Genomic DNA, 14,480 nt, shown 5'->3' with positions numbered 1-14,480 from the left:
TGTTGGTATAATGTTCTTTTTATGAAATGCAGTGTTCCTTCTACGCCAGATATACTTGGACACACACCTTCCAAAGAAGTCTCATTCCCACAGAATGTTGTCCCAAAAGTCTTGGGGATCATCAAGATGTGTTGTGGAGAAATTGAGACAAGCTTTGATGTTCTTTTTGCTCAGCAGTGGTTTTCTCCTTGGAACTCTGCCATGCAGGCCATTTTTGCCCAGACTTTTCCTGATGGTGAAGGTATGAACGCTGACCTTAACTGAGGCAAGTGAGGCCTGCAGTTCTTTGGACGTTGTTGTAGGGTCTTTTGTGACCTCTTGGATGAGTCGTTGCTGCGCTCTTGGGGTAATTTTGGGCGGCCGGCCACTCCTGGGAAGGTTCACCACTGTTCCATGTCTTTGCCATTTGTGGATAATGGCTCTCACTGTGGTTTGCTGGATTCCCAAAGCTTTGGAAATTGCTTTATAACCCTTTCTAGACTGATATATCTCAATTACTTTCTTCCTCAATTGTTCCTGAATTTCTTTGGGTCTCGGCATGATATGTAGCTTTTAAGGATCTTCTGGTGGTCCTTACTGTGTCAAGCAGCTCCTATTTAAGTAGTGGCTTGATTGTGAACAGGTGTGGCAATAATCAGGCCTGGGTGTGGCTAGAGAAATTGAACTCAGGTGTGGACAACAACAATTATAGTATGTTTTAACAAGGGGCGCAATCACTTTTTCACACAGGGCCATGATGGTTTGGATTTGTTTTCACCTTTAATAATAAACATTTTCATTTACAAATTGCATTTTGTGTTTACTTGTGTTGTCCTTGACTATTGTTTAAATTGGTTTGATGTTCCGAAACACTTAAGTGTGACAAACATGCGAAGGAACAGGAAATGAGGAAGGGGGCAAACACTTTTTCACACCACTGTATCTGACAGCTATAGTTAAATGTATTAAGCTTTAAAAAATGTGAGGCATAATAACTAGTACAATGTAGCTCCACCTCATCTCAACCAGCTACATTCCTCAAGTCCTGGGTACCGCTTCCTGAAGAAGGCATATTTTATAAAAGGTTTAAATTACAACAAATGGTTTGATAATAATAACTAGCATTTAGAAAAGGCATAGGTTAATGGTAGGAACAACTTGAAAAAGCCAAGTTGTAAAAAGAAGTGTCTTCTTTACAAGGAGTCATAATGCAGTACAATTGCTTTTGTTACTTAGATTAAGATAATCTTCATATGACACCCTCCAAACATAATAAAAAGTACTTATTTTACTGAGGTACACACATGTAAGGCTTGTATTTGTAATGGAGTATTTTTACACTGTGTTGTTGCTACTTTTATTTGGGTAATGGATGTATTTGTCTTCAATACTGTTGCTAGATAGCCTATAGATGTACAATGTCTTGTTTTTCCTATATTTCTCTATCCCATTTTTATTGACAACACTGGCACACATTATTTCGCAGACAACAGACAATAACTAATTAGGCCTATATATTTATATTTATATATATAAACGGAGTTAGCAAGGCAAATTTAAGGTGTTGATGTGGTGTGGTCTTACATTGCCAGACCTATCTCCACCATGGATGCATTAGGAGAACAGATCTTCACGTGTTCTGTGGTATTCTAACAAGTAAAATACATAAATAATGTAACTGTTGTTAAAAAAAATCGCTGAGTAACATGTCGTTTATGAAATGTATAATGCGTATTCTTCTCATAGTCTTTGATCAAATGAATCTGAGGGCGTGGGAGATCTAGTGCCTAAAGAGATCCATCAGAGGGCCAGTAGATGGAGACAAACTGCAACAAAAAGGAAATGGTACCCTCAGGGTGCTGCCCTGCTCCATCATCATCACAGTGGCTGAACAAGTGAAGAAATCATGAATCATCAGTGAGGGCCTTAACTCGAAGATTAGATTGTTTGTTACAGACGATTTAATTGTTCGCCCTGTTGCCTGCAGTAGTCTACTTGGAATAGCTGATAATCGAGTAAAACACTGAACTTGTTTGTATAAACGTTGCGGAACTGTTAGCCTAATTTAAGGGCTTTGACGTTAGCTAGCTAGCTAGCTAAACCTACCAAGCTCAGTTAAACTTGTAGACACTTTTGTGAAAGATGGCTGACAACGGCGCACATCCGACTGAAGAGGACCCAGCCGCAGCTTTCCTGGCCCAGCAGGAGAGTGAGATAGCGGTGATAGAGAACGATGGCGAAGGGTTTGGGGCTCTGGAAGAAGCGGAGGTCGTACAGCAGTCTCAGCCGGAGCTGGTGGCCAACTATGGCAAGTTTGTGACTGAGCTGATGTCAGCTTCGGCTCGCAAGCTAACGAGCTAACTGAAGCTAGCTACACTCCGACAACGTTACGTTAACGCTAGTAATTTCACAGCACGTCCTCCTGACGTTAGATATGTTAAACTATGTAGCGAGCATTTTACTAACACTGATACGACTAAGCAAGTCGTTAAAGGTAGCTAGTAGTAGCTGAGCTTAATATTGTTAGCTAACTGTAGCTATAAACCGGAAAAACCAGTCATGTTAACTGTCAAAGCCAAAACAAAACATAGAGCTAAGTGCCCAAACAGGTGCTGCTGCATTTCTGAGGTCGTAACTGTAACGTTAAGGTTTATCGTAAGAACAATAGTCTATGCGCCACTGCCTTAGCTGGTAACTAACATAAGTTGAAAAGGAAGGAAGGGTAACTTAGCTAGCTAGCTAACTCGAAAAATCCAAGTCCATTCTAACAAAAAACTTTGTTTTCTTGTAACAATGTTAGACGGTTTCGATGATGAGCCTGCTACCGTGAATGGGGATATGTTTCAGGTGAGATAATATATTATATTACATTATATAATATCATAACCAAAGTCTATCTCGTTGTAGGCCTGTGTGGCTGAGTTTTATTCTGAACACCATCAAATCATTTAATTTGATTTCCCTTTATTTTTTTATTGGCATTCCTGCAAATAGCTTACGTTAGTTGTTAACTTAAATGTTTAATGTCCTCCAAAAGGAATCCAATGGCCCAACAGACAGCTATGCAGCCATCGCCCAGGTGGATATTCAGAGGCAAGAGCCGGAGAGTTTACGCAAGTGGAGAGAGGAGCAGAAGACACGCCTTGAAGCATTAGGTGAACAAAGATTGGGAATTGATAATAGGCCTACTGTGTAATGCACTTCCTACTTTGCAACTCTAATTAGTCCACTCTGGTTTTCTCATTTTGTCATGCATCTTTTTGATGTTATCATTTTAGGACAAATGATCAGTTCTTTTCCTCTATTTTTCCTCTTTTGGGGACGCTCTGACTATGCTATTATCTGCTGTTGCTCCCTAACAAGACTCAGCATCAAAGGCAGCAGAGGCAGAGTGGAGAGAGAAAGCCAAAAAGGAGCTGGAGGACTGGCACGTACACCAGAATGAGCAGATGGAGAAGAACAAGGCCAACAACAGGTTGGTGTCTATGCCCTCTGTTAATGTGCAGAGAAGTAACAGGTGGTTTATCAATATGATGTGAGATGTTGTAGTCACAATGCTCAACACATTCTATTCTACAGCTCAAGTGTTGTATTTGCAGATTCTTTTTTTCTTCTCAGTAGAAATCATTCAAAATGTAGTTCTTATTGTATAAGTCAAGTCAGATGCAATGTGTGGCAACAGGAACACTATATTAACAAGACTGGATCCCATTGTTAGGTGCTAGGACGGATGGTCCGAAAGGGGGCGGGTTGATTGGTAATTGGTTGGTTAGGTTTAGGCATGAGGAGTGAGTTTGGTTAAGTTAGCGGAAGTATATTAGGGTATGCCAATCAGGGGTAGAGTGGGGCAAGTCAAGCCTTCGCCCGTCTCTTTGGACCATTTATTCTAGCATCAACCCTGTAATATCAGGTGGACTAAACTGATTTGGTTAATGAGTAATGTAGTAAATTAAGCACTAAAGAATAAAATGTTGGAGTAATGGACATAATATAACAATTTAATATTTCAAAAGTATTGATAGGACTGCTGATGCAATTTGTTTGATAACAATGACAATGACAATGACAATAAAGGCATTCTATTCTATTATTTTCTTGCTTATTTAAAGACAGTTTGTGTACTACTTAAAAATGGTTATTGTAGTCTGGTTGCAGTCAGTGATGTATGTTATGCCTACATAAACATTGCAGCCTTTCCCTTTCTTGAACCAAGCTAACCCCGTTCTTCTCTCATACTTTCCAACAGACTCTGTCCAAGTCTGGCACGGTATCACTCTGCATCTGTTGCTCTAGTTTCAACCTGTGTCTGTGAAAGTGCTGAGGGACAATCCTCTGATGAGATATTAGTCCAACGCTGTGTGTCCAGTTAGAATGCCTGGAAAACCAAACAGGAAGCTGGCTAGCTAGAAGGAATGCAAACAGGGAGCAATCGTCACAGTTTTCATCCACGCCATAGCCCAACTAAAGCACTCTGTAGTTGCCTGAAATGCTTCGCCATTCTAAACTTGTTTAATGGAAACCGTGTACTACAGTAGCAGGATTGTATTAATTAGTTTTTGAAACCTTTTATTTCCACCTCATTAGAGCCGCTTCTCAGTTGCTTACATAATTCTTATAATGCTGGCTGTAATATGTCTCTGCTTGTTGTTTGACACTGAAACTGTTCTCCTTTCTCCTTATTTTTCCTGCTTTCTTGGCCTTACCTGCGTACTAGGATTGCTGACAAGGCTTTCTACAAACAGCCTAACTCTGATGTTATGGGCTTTGTGTAGGTTTAGAATTCTTATGCTTTTTAATGTTGTATGCCCTACCCCAGGAATTACTAGTGGATTTTTCACCTCATGCATGTCAAAGCACTAAAATACCTGTCTGTTTTTGAAGGCCTAATTTTGGTATTTCTTACATTTTAATTAGATTTTTACATATGTTGTTACAAAGTCCGCCCCAAAGTGTATGACTGGTATAAAGAAAGGCATGACGTTGTTGTGAACCTTGTGCATGGTGCTGTTCATGTGATTGAACACCATGCTTGGGTCAGATGGGTTTACTGTTACGGGAACTGTTTGGAAGTCCCTCTAACATTGCAACTCCTTCATATCTTTCTCTGGTCTCCCTCCCCACCTGCAGAGCATCAGAGGAGGCTTTCCTGGCTGAGAGCGATGGTGACAGTCCAGGATCTGAATGGGAGAGAGTAGCCCGTCTCTGTGACTTCAACCCGAAAACCAACAAACAGGCAAAGGATGTTTCTCGAATGCGTTCTGTCCTCATCTCTCTCAAACAGACACCTCTAGTTCGCTAGAGGAGGTCGCTGGGAAAATATTGTTCTAGAGAACATTGCCTTTTCAGTTTTAACCTCGCATTGCATCAGAAGAGTTTGTATGCCCTTTTCCATAAAATTCCTGGTATGTTTATAACCTTTGAAAAACGTCCCGCCTTTCTTGATGATTATTATATTTATAATAACATACTTAACCCCACTCTCTTGTGAGAAAATGGACTGTTGTTACGACACCATCTGGCTGGTCAGTTTTATCACTGCAATACTTAAGAAAATATTGTTACTGTGTTTTAAACAATTTCCTTCCCCTTTAACTTATAAATTATTAGGTCAGTATTCTTGCATGCCTCTGACAATATTTTGGATGCACAATTTTTAGTTGTTTTTATAAATTTGCATTTTGGTCAATGTCAAACACTCAAGCACTATTGCGTATTAGATTGTAACCACTTATGCCTCTCATCAATGTAAAATTGTCAACACAAAGTCTTTATTCACATTCATTGTACTATGTTCCTGGTTACCATATTTAACTTTGCTGGTATATTTTTATCTTTCTAAATGCATAAGCTTGTGGCCTTTTTTTGATGTAGCTCTTACTCCAGTTTAAGTATTTAGCCAGATGGATTTCGTCTTTAATTCGGCAAGGTTTCAGCAAAGAAAAAAGAAAAAAAAATCACAACCAAAGATCAAAATTTTCACATGATTAACTGTTTGTGTGATTTTTAATTTCTCTGTATTTTCTTATCTTAACTTTTATGCGCCATTGTTTTTTTTGTTTTTTTAAACAGAAATCAATAAGGTGTCAATTTCAACAGTAATGTCTGCACATTGTTTCACATGTTGCCTATTCGGACATAAGGAATACTGAAACAAGTGAATGTTAAAGGGGAACTGGAAAATAAAAACCGTGGAGTACGATCACTGGAATTCATTTGTCCTTACATATTTCACAGCAAAGACTGTCCTATCTAAATGCCCTGGGCCTAATCACTTGAATCCCAGTTTGTCCAATTGATGTGTGAGGAGTTGAAAAAATGGTGTGGCCTGGTACAAACATCCATTCTTAGATACTCTGATGCACATTGCTAAAGGCTGCTACTGTGAAATTGGAATTTTAGGCATTTACCCACTATTTTAAAAACTCAAATGTTAAAACAGACATAGGAAGTCTGAAAAGCAAAAACAAGTTTCAAGGTATAGAGCCACCATGCCTCAGCATAGATGGTGATTTTACAAAGGGCTGTCACATTCCTAATACAACATACGGAGCACTGCTACTCAAGTGTTTAAAGGCCCCAAGGCATGACAATTTCATTTTGAGGTTAACATTAATACGAGTTCCCCAAGCCAGCCTATGGTCCCCCAGTGGCTAGAAATGGCAATCGGTGTAAACCGAGCCCTGGGTATCCTGCTCTGTCTGAGACAATGAAAGCTCAGATGGCCCGATCTGGAATCTTGCCCCTTGATAGGTCATAAGGAGGGAGCTCATTGTGGAATGGGCTCTAGTGGCTGTAATTGAAGAGACTTCAGATACAATATTAGGGGACCACTAAGGCCTATATAAAAGCATCCAAAAAGCAGCATGTCTTGGGACCTTTAAGTGAAATTAAGTCTGTGTTAAGGTGAACATTGACACTGGGCCCATATTGTGTCTAAAAGCCTTCCATTTCAATTGACTCACCCAGGCCATTAATATAAAAAAACTGTTCAATGAATATCCCTACTTTTGTTTTGTCTAAATAACCTGTTAAATAAAGGCTGTCTATGGAGTAGATGTCACCTGAATACAGGTGTGAGTGTGGTGATTTATCTTAATTACAAACAGGACACCAGCTTCAAATGAAAATGTATAATCAGGTGTTATATCAGTGACAATACATGGGAACATTTGAAATGTAATCTTAAAGCACAAGAAGCATATAATTTATATTTATCAACATTTGCTCTAATGCTATTATAGCACAACAAAAGTCAAATCCAGCATGCTGGTCTGGGAGCCACTTACACGTTGTTTCATAGTGCTAGCCTGAAGCTAAATATTTTATCACCGTGAGCAGTTTAGTTTTCAAACACTAAATAGTGTTGGCATTAACTAAATATTAGAACAATGCTTGAAACATAATGCATTATTCAGTTCATTTGTAAAATCAGTCCACTTCCAAGTTGGATCTGGTCTGACTCCGAGTTGAATAGGCGGTGGCGGAGGTGTGGGATTGGTCCGTCTTCATTACTTGGATTTCACAGCTGTGGTAAAGACACCAACAATAATAGCAACTACAGTGAAGCCTTGGGCAAAGATGCGTCCCCTCATCAACAGCTGGGACTGCCTGGTTTTCCCTTGATTGAAGGCACGGAGGCCATAAATCAGCGCTCCTGCTGTTCCCAAACAACCTGGAGAACACAGAGCAAATCACAACTTGGTGGTGACCAGATACTCTTACAGGTACATTCAGACACTTGTTTGCTATCATGGTCAAGACTCAAGATAAAGGATACCACGAAGACGCATTAACAGCGGTCAAGTCCCAACATCGAAGGTCAGTTTCTCCTTACCCTTGTAATGTCTATGCAGATAACCTACATACAACACAACGGAGAACTATGGATTTGTTAGTGGTGAAATTCAAAGATTATAAAAGAGGCCCACCATTGTGAAACGCAACTGTATATTGAACTACCCACAGACTTCACTGTTAGCAGTTTGGAGACTATTTAGAAATACTGTATACATTACAAAGGAGGGGGGTATCATCTAACCTGGTTATTGACACCGACGGTGCATAATCATAATAAAAAGAAAACACGTGTCGTGGTTCGGTTTACCTAAACCTTGGAAATAAAATCCAAGGGTATCTCGGCAAAACAATGTTGACACGCCTAAAATTAAAATATTACCTAATCATTCTTTAACGAGAGGCTTAAATGACAACATGCTCTCGGTAGTGACAACAGTATATCGTTTGTTTACGTCAGCTTAGCTCCTTATCACTGATTTTAGCACATTACATACATAGTAGCTATAGTTCGTAGTATACGGTATGGTACATGGTGTGTGTGTATGTATGTATATTTAATATAACGTTAGCTTAGCTCCTATCTGATTTTAGCATATTACGTTACGTTGATTCTATTGCAGGTGAGTTTGGTCGAGCTTCAAATGCTAACGTAGAATTAGTTATCATTTATTTGACCACACTTTAGAATAAAAGGACGAGCTACTGCCTCGTTGCTGCACTTGTGTAACTTTGCTAGTGTTACCCCCTTGTATAACTCACCTATTGGGACGAATGGGTTCTCCTTGGTTTTTCTAATCAATTTTTCTTTAAAGGTCTCATCTTTGATTATCGGCAAAGGGTTGAAGCCTTCGATAACAGGGGGCTCAGAAAAGTTAAAGGGCACAAGTCCTGGTGGCGATGATTTAGGGCTTTGCTCCGGGACCGCTGGTGCTGTAGCTGCCGCCATGTTTACTTCCAAACTAATGAGTTGCGGAGATAAACGTCCGGTTAAATTTGCTCACAGGCTTCACAATAAAAGTCCTGAACGAAAGCATGGTCAGCGGCATATCCTGGCGTCTGCCGCCTGCTATGTATGCACACAATATTTAAAAAACTAAATACATTTTAAAATGCGAATCTTCTTCAAAGTGCACATCTCTATAGTATAAACAATTGAATCCAACATTAATGACTATACATTTATTTCACAGTCAATGGGATCTACCAATTTCAAAATCCCATGTAATAACTTCCATAAAGCATAAGTCGTGACTCCTTTTTAGCAACCGTTGTTCCAAAATAACAACTAACCTAACATCCAGAATGTAACCCAGCCCTACTATCTACTGGTCAATTGGCATTTATTTTCTAGTGACGGGTAATGTGATTTAACAATTGACGGAGGCATACAGGATCAAATAAGCATTGTGCAACTATACGAATTCATTATTTAGTGAAAGGAATTAACCAATCTAAGGCACTGTAATCTATGGTTTGCTAGGCCATTTAGTATGAGCATTAAACGTTTGCTATAGACAGGACGATCACTAATATTTTAAAAGTATCACTTGTGAATGTGTTTGCCAATCTTGTTAATAAGATCACCACTCTTACCACTAAGCAGCAATATATCCATCTAGCTATACAGTATAGCTATATAAATCTCTATAGTGATATCTATACATAGTGTGTGTGTATGTGTATGTGTATATATATATATATATATATATAAAAAAAATAGAAATCTGATGGTTCTTTAAGGCCAATTTTGCATCATTAAAAGGCAGCTCTCAAGACTGCACAATGACTCCAGCTGTAAAGGACTGTCATCATGAGCTGCCAAAAATGGTATTAGCCATTAGATGAAATGTGTACCAAGTCTTGAAGTCAACATGAAAGGATAGAGAATGTTTGATAAAACACACAAATATATTTTTCAATCTTTTTATTGAATATTAAGGTAAATATTTCACATTAATACAGGCTACATAAAGTAGAGCCACTATACGACATGAAATTTACTCTCATTTTAACCCTTTTTAGTATGTAAACAATTATACATGTATTTACCACTCTAAAAGGTTCTGATTTCTCTTTCTCTTTAGGTAATCATCTAGTTCTGGGCCAAGTTTAAATAGCTACTTCATGTTGAGCCCCCTGCAGCCCAAGAACGGTGTATGCGGGTTTAAGTCAAAATTGCTAAACTACGCAGAGAATGGATCCTGTTGAACAGGTGCTTGCGCATGTTTGTTTGCATCATCGGGAGACTGATAACAGCTCTCGCCCAATTTTCGCTTTATGTTTGAGATAGGCACATCAAAGAATGGCGTCAAGAGAACTTCCAATTCTTCAACCTCTGCTCTGCACTCTCAGGTCACTACTAAAGTTAACAAGTTGTACATTTTTCTTTTTACGTTGTCTTATTCGGTCATATTTGTCAGTTGGTATTTGATGTTTGCGCTGTGGGTCATGCTGTGTGCGTTTGATTGCTGTGGACGCTGTCTAGTTGACGTGGTTCAGGTGCACGTTGCCCACATGAGGTGCCCAGGTACCAGGCCACACCTGAGGGGAGAGACACCAATAAGGGATTTGTTAGAACTGTAGTCAATATTATATCTTACTAATGGCAGAAATGCAAGTGTGACAGTTTACCTCCACGCATATGATTAGACAGCATGAGTATAATAAAAGAGGACATTACCTGCTGTTGTGGGTCAGAGTTATCGGCATTGTTTGGGACCACTTTGATAATTGGGCTCCATGCAGGGTCACTAGCGTGCAAACCATTGTACATTGGTCCCCCTGGCCCCTCTGCCATGGGAGGATGAGGGGGCAGCATAGTTCCTCCATACATTGACATAGGCATCCCCTAAACAGGCAATAACATAATTGTTAAAAGATGTGTACAAATGAGGAACGGGGGGTAAAATAATCTACAAAGCAATGGCTTTGTGTTACCTTTGGGAAGTCCATGTAACTGTTGGGCAAATGCTGATGCTGGTGGTAGTTGTTAGCAGGGTTTGCAATGCCTGTGTCATCCTGCTCCATTGGCTGGTGCTGAGAGAAGGCCGACTGCTCTGCCTGCAGCTGAGGGTGCATCATGTGGCTGCTCATCAGGGGCTGGGACCAACCAGACATGGCCTCTGTATAAAGACACACGGAAGGTTGGCAGTAGTCACTATGTGGTTGTGTTTATAAATCCCACTTCTGAGATTTTCCCATTTGTCTTTCTGACAAAATACCACATAAAAATTTGCATTTGTTCTTACCCGAAGCACTGCCGACCCCAAACGACCAAATACCTCCCTGTCCAACAGATGCCGTGTAGCTGGTGGTGAGGAGCGGTGGGTTGACTGAACCCGTCTGCCTGATCCTGGCCAGCCGCTCTGTGCCGATGGGTGGGGGAACCTTCCGGTCCTGCTGCGAGGAGCTGCCTGGCTTAGGCTGGGGAGGAGGGGGCCCAGCTGAGTTGGAATGGGCAGAGGATGACACCGTAGATGGAGGTGGGGCAGGAGACTCACCTGGTGAAGGAGAGACAATACAGGAAGAAACATTTAGGGGCAAATCAGATTTACACATTTGAAAGTACTGCTAAAAGACAGAAAAATAAAAAGACATTTCATGAATTTAAAACCAGTAGCAGAAGACGCAAATATACAAAGATAAGTTAGAAAAGTTAAAAGAAAATTCCAATGAAAACAAGAACAGTGTGAGCCTATTACCTGAAGTGGATGCACTCCATGGATGAGGGGAAAAGTGCTGTCTGCTGAAAGACGGTGTGCCAACTGCTGTATGACCGTGCAGATACACAGGGCTGCCAGTGATACTGGTGGCATAGCTGGTCAACGCTGTGGGCACAGACAATTAAAGGGACGGCTCATTATTGTGCACATCAGAAAGAAGACTGTACCTCAAAAATTCCCCTTACTAACAACAAAAACAAGGCCTTTTGTTGAGACGCGTTTACTGTGCTACTTTTTTGAAACGCATGTACATTACTAATACGACTTATTTAATGCAGGTAATTTAGTTAGGTTCCTGTAATTAACAGTTAAATAAACCTCAATGATTTTGTATATACACTACAAAAAAAGAATTCATACCGATGGGGCTGTTGACCATCCTCTGTGAGGCAGAGCGATAGCCAGGGGCTTTGGAGCTGTCTGGAGGAGGTGGGTGCATCATATTCTCCATCTGGCCCATGTAGGCTGGTGGGGCTGAGTAGGACTGCTCTGGAGCTGATCGAGTCGGCAGATGGCATGCACCCCACACCTGATTGTTTCCAACCTGCAAGGCGAGCACAATTGATGACAAAGTTGTAATAATTGAGTGTGGTATTATTGATCTTATGTAACAGCAAAAAGGAGGCCATGACATGCGTTTAGTTTATTCAGCTATTTACAATCCTTCTGTAGCATTTACAGTCACTAGAGATGAACAGCTAAAAGTAAAACAAGATGTCAGGGTAATGTTTATATTATAAATGTTATTTCAACCCACCTGGTTATTGTTATCAAAGATGCTGCTGAAGTTGAAGAGGCCTGCAGGACCAAAGTTGGGGGGCATCTGCTGAGGCTTGCCTGCATTGGCCACATGCTGCATCTGGGAACCGTTCATCATCCCCAGGTTAGCAGGGACCTGATGAGAGCCTTGAGCTTGGTTCTGGGCTTGTGGAGGCAAAGTCGTTGACTGTGACGTTTGGTTTTGGGTCTGCTTCGGGTGTTCTTGCTGAGCATTGAAGGGCACAAACACAGATTGTTGTTGCTGCTGCTGTTGTTGCTGCTGCTGCTGCTGCTGTTGTTGCTGCTGCTGCGTCTGCTGCTGTTGCTGCTGCTGCGTCTGCTGCTGTTGCTGCTCAGGAAGCGAATAGTAAGGCCCTGGTGGCTGCATACGATGGGAGACTCTGGGCGCAGGGGCTGAGAAGTGGGGTACAGTGTTGTTGGGGTGTGCAACATTGTGTGAGTGGACAGGAGGCGGTGCTGAGGGGTGGTGGGAGCTCGGATGTTGATTGAGGAGGGGTGGTGGAGCCTCTGTGGATGGTACAGAGGAGGGAGGAGGAGGTAACTGCTGTCGAGGCTCTTGCTTGGGAGGTAAAGCCATGGCAGGGGGAGTGAAACCCACAGAGTTGATGCTCTCGCTGACAGAAACAGCTTGGCTTGCTGAAGATAGAGGGGACTTCTCTTTACCAAGAGGGGCCACGGCACTGAACTCCGATTTAGTTAACTGGATGGGGGGCTGTGAGATAGGTCCAACAGGCTGCGGAGGGGCATTAGCGGTAGTTGTAGTGGAACTGTGATGTGCAGGAGAACCAGTGCCTCGTACTGCATTGCTGCCACTAGTAGAAGTAGCCGCAACAGACACAGCGGTCCCACCAGCAGGCTTGGGGTCAGGGGCGAAGAGCTGTTTCCTGACAGAGGAAGGAGTGGGGATGCTCGGCTGGGGATTGTATGGAGTAGGATTAGGGGTATGAGGCGAGGCTGTAGATGTGTTAGGTGCACTGGTGGTGGTGTTGGTCGTGACTGAGGCTCCTGAGCTGGCTGTGTTGCTGTGCTCACTATGGGTCAAGTTGGTTCTGGCCTGGCCTCCAGTGCTGTTGGTTCCTCCATTGTGTTTGGGAGAGCTGTTAGCACTGCCGGGACTCACAGGACGCACAGGGAAGGATCCCCAGGTGCTGGCGGCAGGAGAGAAGGTGCCACCAAACTGGGCCATGGGTAGACGAGGGTGCCTGATCTGGTGCATGGTCTGAGCAGCTAGTAGAGCCAGCTGAGGGTGGGCGTACGCCAAAGGCAGAGACACAGGAAAGGGCTGTCTGACATTTGATGACAGTCCCTTCCCAATCTTTCCCCCGGCCTGAGAGGAGAGCGAAGACGAGGATGAAGAGGGCTGGAACGAGACGCCTGTGGAGACCAACGAGCTCAGGGATTTTGGCCCAGTGGTTGAACCGCTGGCGGGCCCTGTGGTACTGGGGAAGGAAGCTGGGGTCATTTTAGAGCCTGGAGCTCGGATGTGATTCCTTGGGATCAGATCTTCAAGCTCTTTGGCTGGGTCTTGTATTAGAGCGTTGATCAGCTGGACTGCATACCTTGTAGACTCTGTCCCACCTCTAAAACAACAAAGCACAATTCATTCAGACTATGTTCTTCTGTTAAAAAAGTAAAACGTATCAAATGTGATGACCTAATTTAGCCTGATAAACGACAAAACAGTTTTAGTGATGAAATGCAAGTATGGTCTCTTTCAGTCCTCAGTTTTGAGTATTTTGAACAGCAACAATTGGCTGCAACATATGCAGTTATTAGAACCACTGCTGGTGTGTAAAGCCATTAGTCTATCGCTGCTGCCTCATTGTTCTTGTGCAATCAGGCTTCATATCTTGACCTTAGTTTCTTAACGCACAGGAAATGCTTTGAGCCATGTACTAGCAATAGCAAACATTTACTGTTTACACCATAACAATGGTGGACCAAGATGCAGGCATCACTTTTGCAAAGGTCTACTGACGAAACACATTCCTTGGTTCCAGCCAGTGGGAGTGGAAGCCAGTTGGCCTGATCAACAGCTGATAGAAGTCTCCGCTCTGCATGTGGAAATTAGTCTATATTCCCCAAATATGTTGTTGAGATAGAGACATTTTTGTGTGTGGAATTTGTTTTAGACCTTAGACCTAAGAGAGCTGATGATTTTATGCATTAGCTCAGAAATTGAGTCTATTGACAGTTTTGAGA

General features: G+C 41.9%; 3 protein-coding genes across 14 annotated transcripts in view; 1 reads left to right on the top strand and 2 right to left on the bottom strand.

Moving 5' to 3' along the window:
- The first annotated feature begins 1,839 nt into the window (after positions 1 to 1,839).
- Positions 1,840 to 6,187, top strand: cltb (clathrin, light chain B). Of its 4 annotated transcripts, XM_034883732.1 has the most exons (7): positions 1,840 to 2,287; positions 2,780 to 2,826; positions 3,017 to 3,134; positions 3,343 to 3,454; positions 4,226 to 4,246; positions 4,694 to 4,747; positions 5,107 to 6,187. In XM_034883732.1, the coding sequence occupies exons 1-7, from the start codon at positions 2,122 to 2,124 to the stop codon at positions 5,276 to 5,278; spliced, it is 690 nt and encodes a 229-aa protein (XP_034739623.1). In that variant the 5' UTR covers positions 1,840 to 2,121; the 3' UTR covers positions 5,279 to 6,187. The 4 variants fall into 4 exon arrangements, with proteins under 4 accessions (XP_034739623.1, XP_034739624.1, XP_034739625.1 ...); XM_034883733.1 differs by lacking the exon at positions 4,226 to 4,246; XM_034883734.1 differs by lacking the exon at positions 4,694 to 4,747.
- Positions 6,188 to 7,094: 907 nt separating this feature from the next.
- higd2a (HIG1 hypoxia inducible domain family, member 2A) lies at positions 7,095 to 8,785 on the bottom strand. The gene is made up of 2 exons (XM_034883736.1): positions 8,536 to 8,785; positions 7,095 to 7,651 (listed from the first exon to the last, which is right to left on the bottom strand). Exons 1-2 carry the CDS (start codon positions 8,720 to 8,722, stop codon positions 7,488 to 7,490), a joined length of 351 nt encoding a protein of 116 aa, XP_034739627.1. The 5' UTR covers positions 8,723 to 8,785; the 3' UTR covers positions 7,095 to 7,487.
- A 900-nt stretch (positions 8,786 to 9,685) lies between these two features.
- ankhd1 (ankyrin repeat and KH domain containing 1) overlaps positions 9,686 to 14,480 on the bottom strand; it is a 30,350-nt gene continuing 25,555 nt past the window's right edge. For 6 of the 9 annotated variants that reach the window (XM_034882804.1, XM_034882805.1, XM_034882806.1 and 3 more), the window contains exons 33-39: positions 12,256 to 13,858; positions 11,859 to 12,042; positions 11,478 to 11,603; positions 11,025 to 11,276; positions 10,714 to 10,898; positions 10,457 to 10,624; positions 10,169 to 10,317 (exon numbers count right to left, since the gene is read on the bottom strand). In XM_034882804.1, coding sequence (XP_034738695.1) covers positions 10,258 to 10,317; positions 10,457 to 10,624; positions 10,714 to 10,898; positions 11,025 to 11,276; positions 11,478 to 11,603; positions 11,859 to 12,042; positions 12,256 to 13,858 — 2,578 coding nt within the window. In that variant the 3' untranslated portion in view covers positions 10,169 to 10,257. Of the gene's footprint in view, positions 10,318 to 10,456; positions 10,625 to 10,713; positions 10,899 to 11,024; positions 11,277 to 11,477; positions 11,604 to 11,858; positions 12,043 to 12,255; positions 13,859 to 14,480 lie in introns of those variants that run through there. The other 3 variants (XM_034882810.1, XM_034882803.1, XM_034882811.1) reach the window with 3 other exon arrangements.

Source organism: Etheostoma cragini, chromosome 10 (genome assembly GCF_013103735.1).
Source record: "Etheostoma cragini isolate CJK2018 chromosome 10, CSU_Ecrag_1.0, whole genome shotgun sequence".
Taxonomy (NCBI): Eukaryota; Metazoa; Chordata; class Actinopteri; order Perciformes; family Percidae; genus Etheostoma; species Etheostoma cragini.
The sequence above is the reverse complement of the archived record's forward strand: the minus strand, read 5'-3'. Positions and strand labels throughout refer to the sequence as shown.

What these genes read in the sequence shown, in the direction of transcription:
- cltb (XM_034883732.1), top strand. Translation starts at nt 2,122, where the DNA reads ATGGCTGACAACGGCGCACATCCGACTGAAGAGGACCCAGCCGCAGCT. An exon ending in TGAATGGGGATATGTTTCAG is followed by an intron (nt 2,827 to 3,016) that starts GTGAGATAATAT and finishes GTCCTCCAAAAG; the next exon opens with GAATCCAATGGCCCAACAGA. An exon ending in GACACGCCTTGAAGCATTAG is followed by an intron (nt 3,135 to 3,342) that starts GTGAACAAAGAT and finishes CTCCCTAACAAG; the next exon opens with ACTCAGCATCAAAGGCAGCA.
- higd2a (XM_034883736.1), bottom strand. Translation starts at nt 8,722, where the DNA reads ATGGCGGCAGCTACAGCACCAGCGGTCCCGGAGCAAAGCCCTAAATCA. An exon ending in GAACCCATTCGTCCCAATAG is followed by an intron (nt 7,652 to 8,535) that starts GTGAGTTATACA and finishes TGTGTTCTCCAG; the next exon opens with GTTGTTTGGGAACAGCAGGA.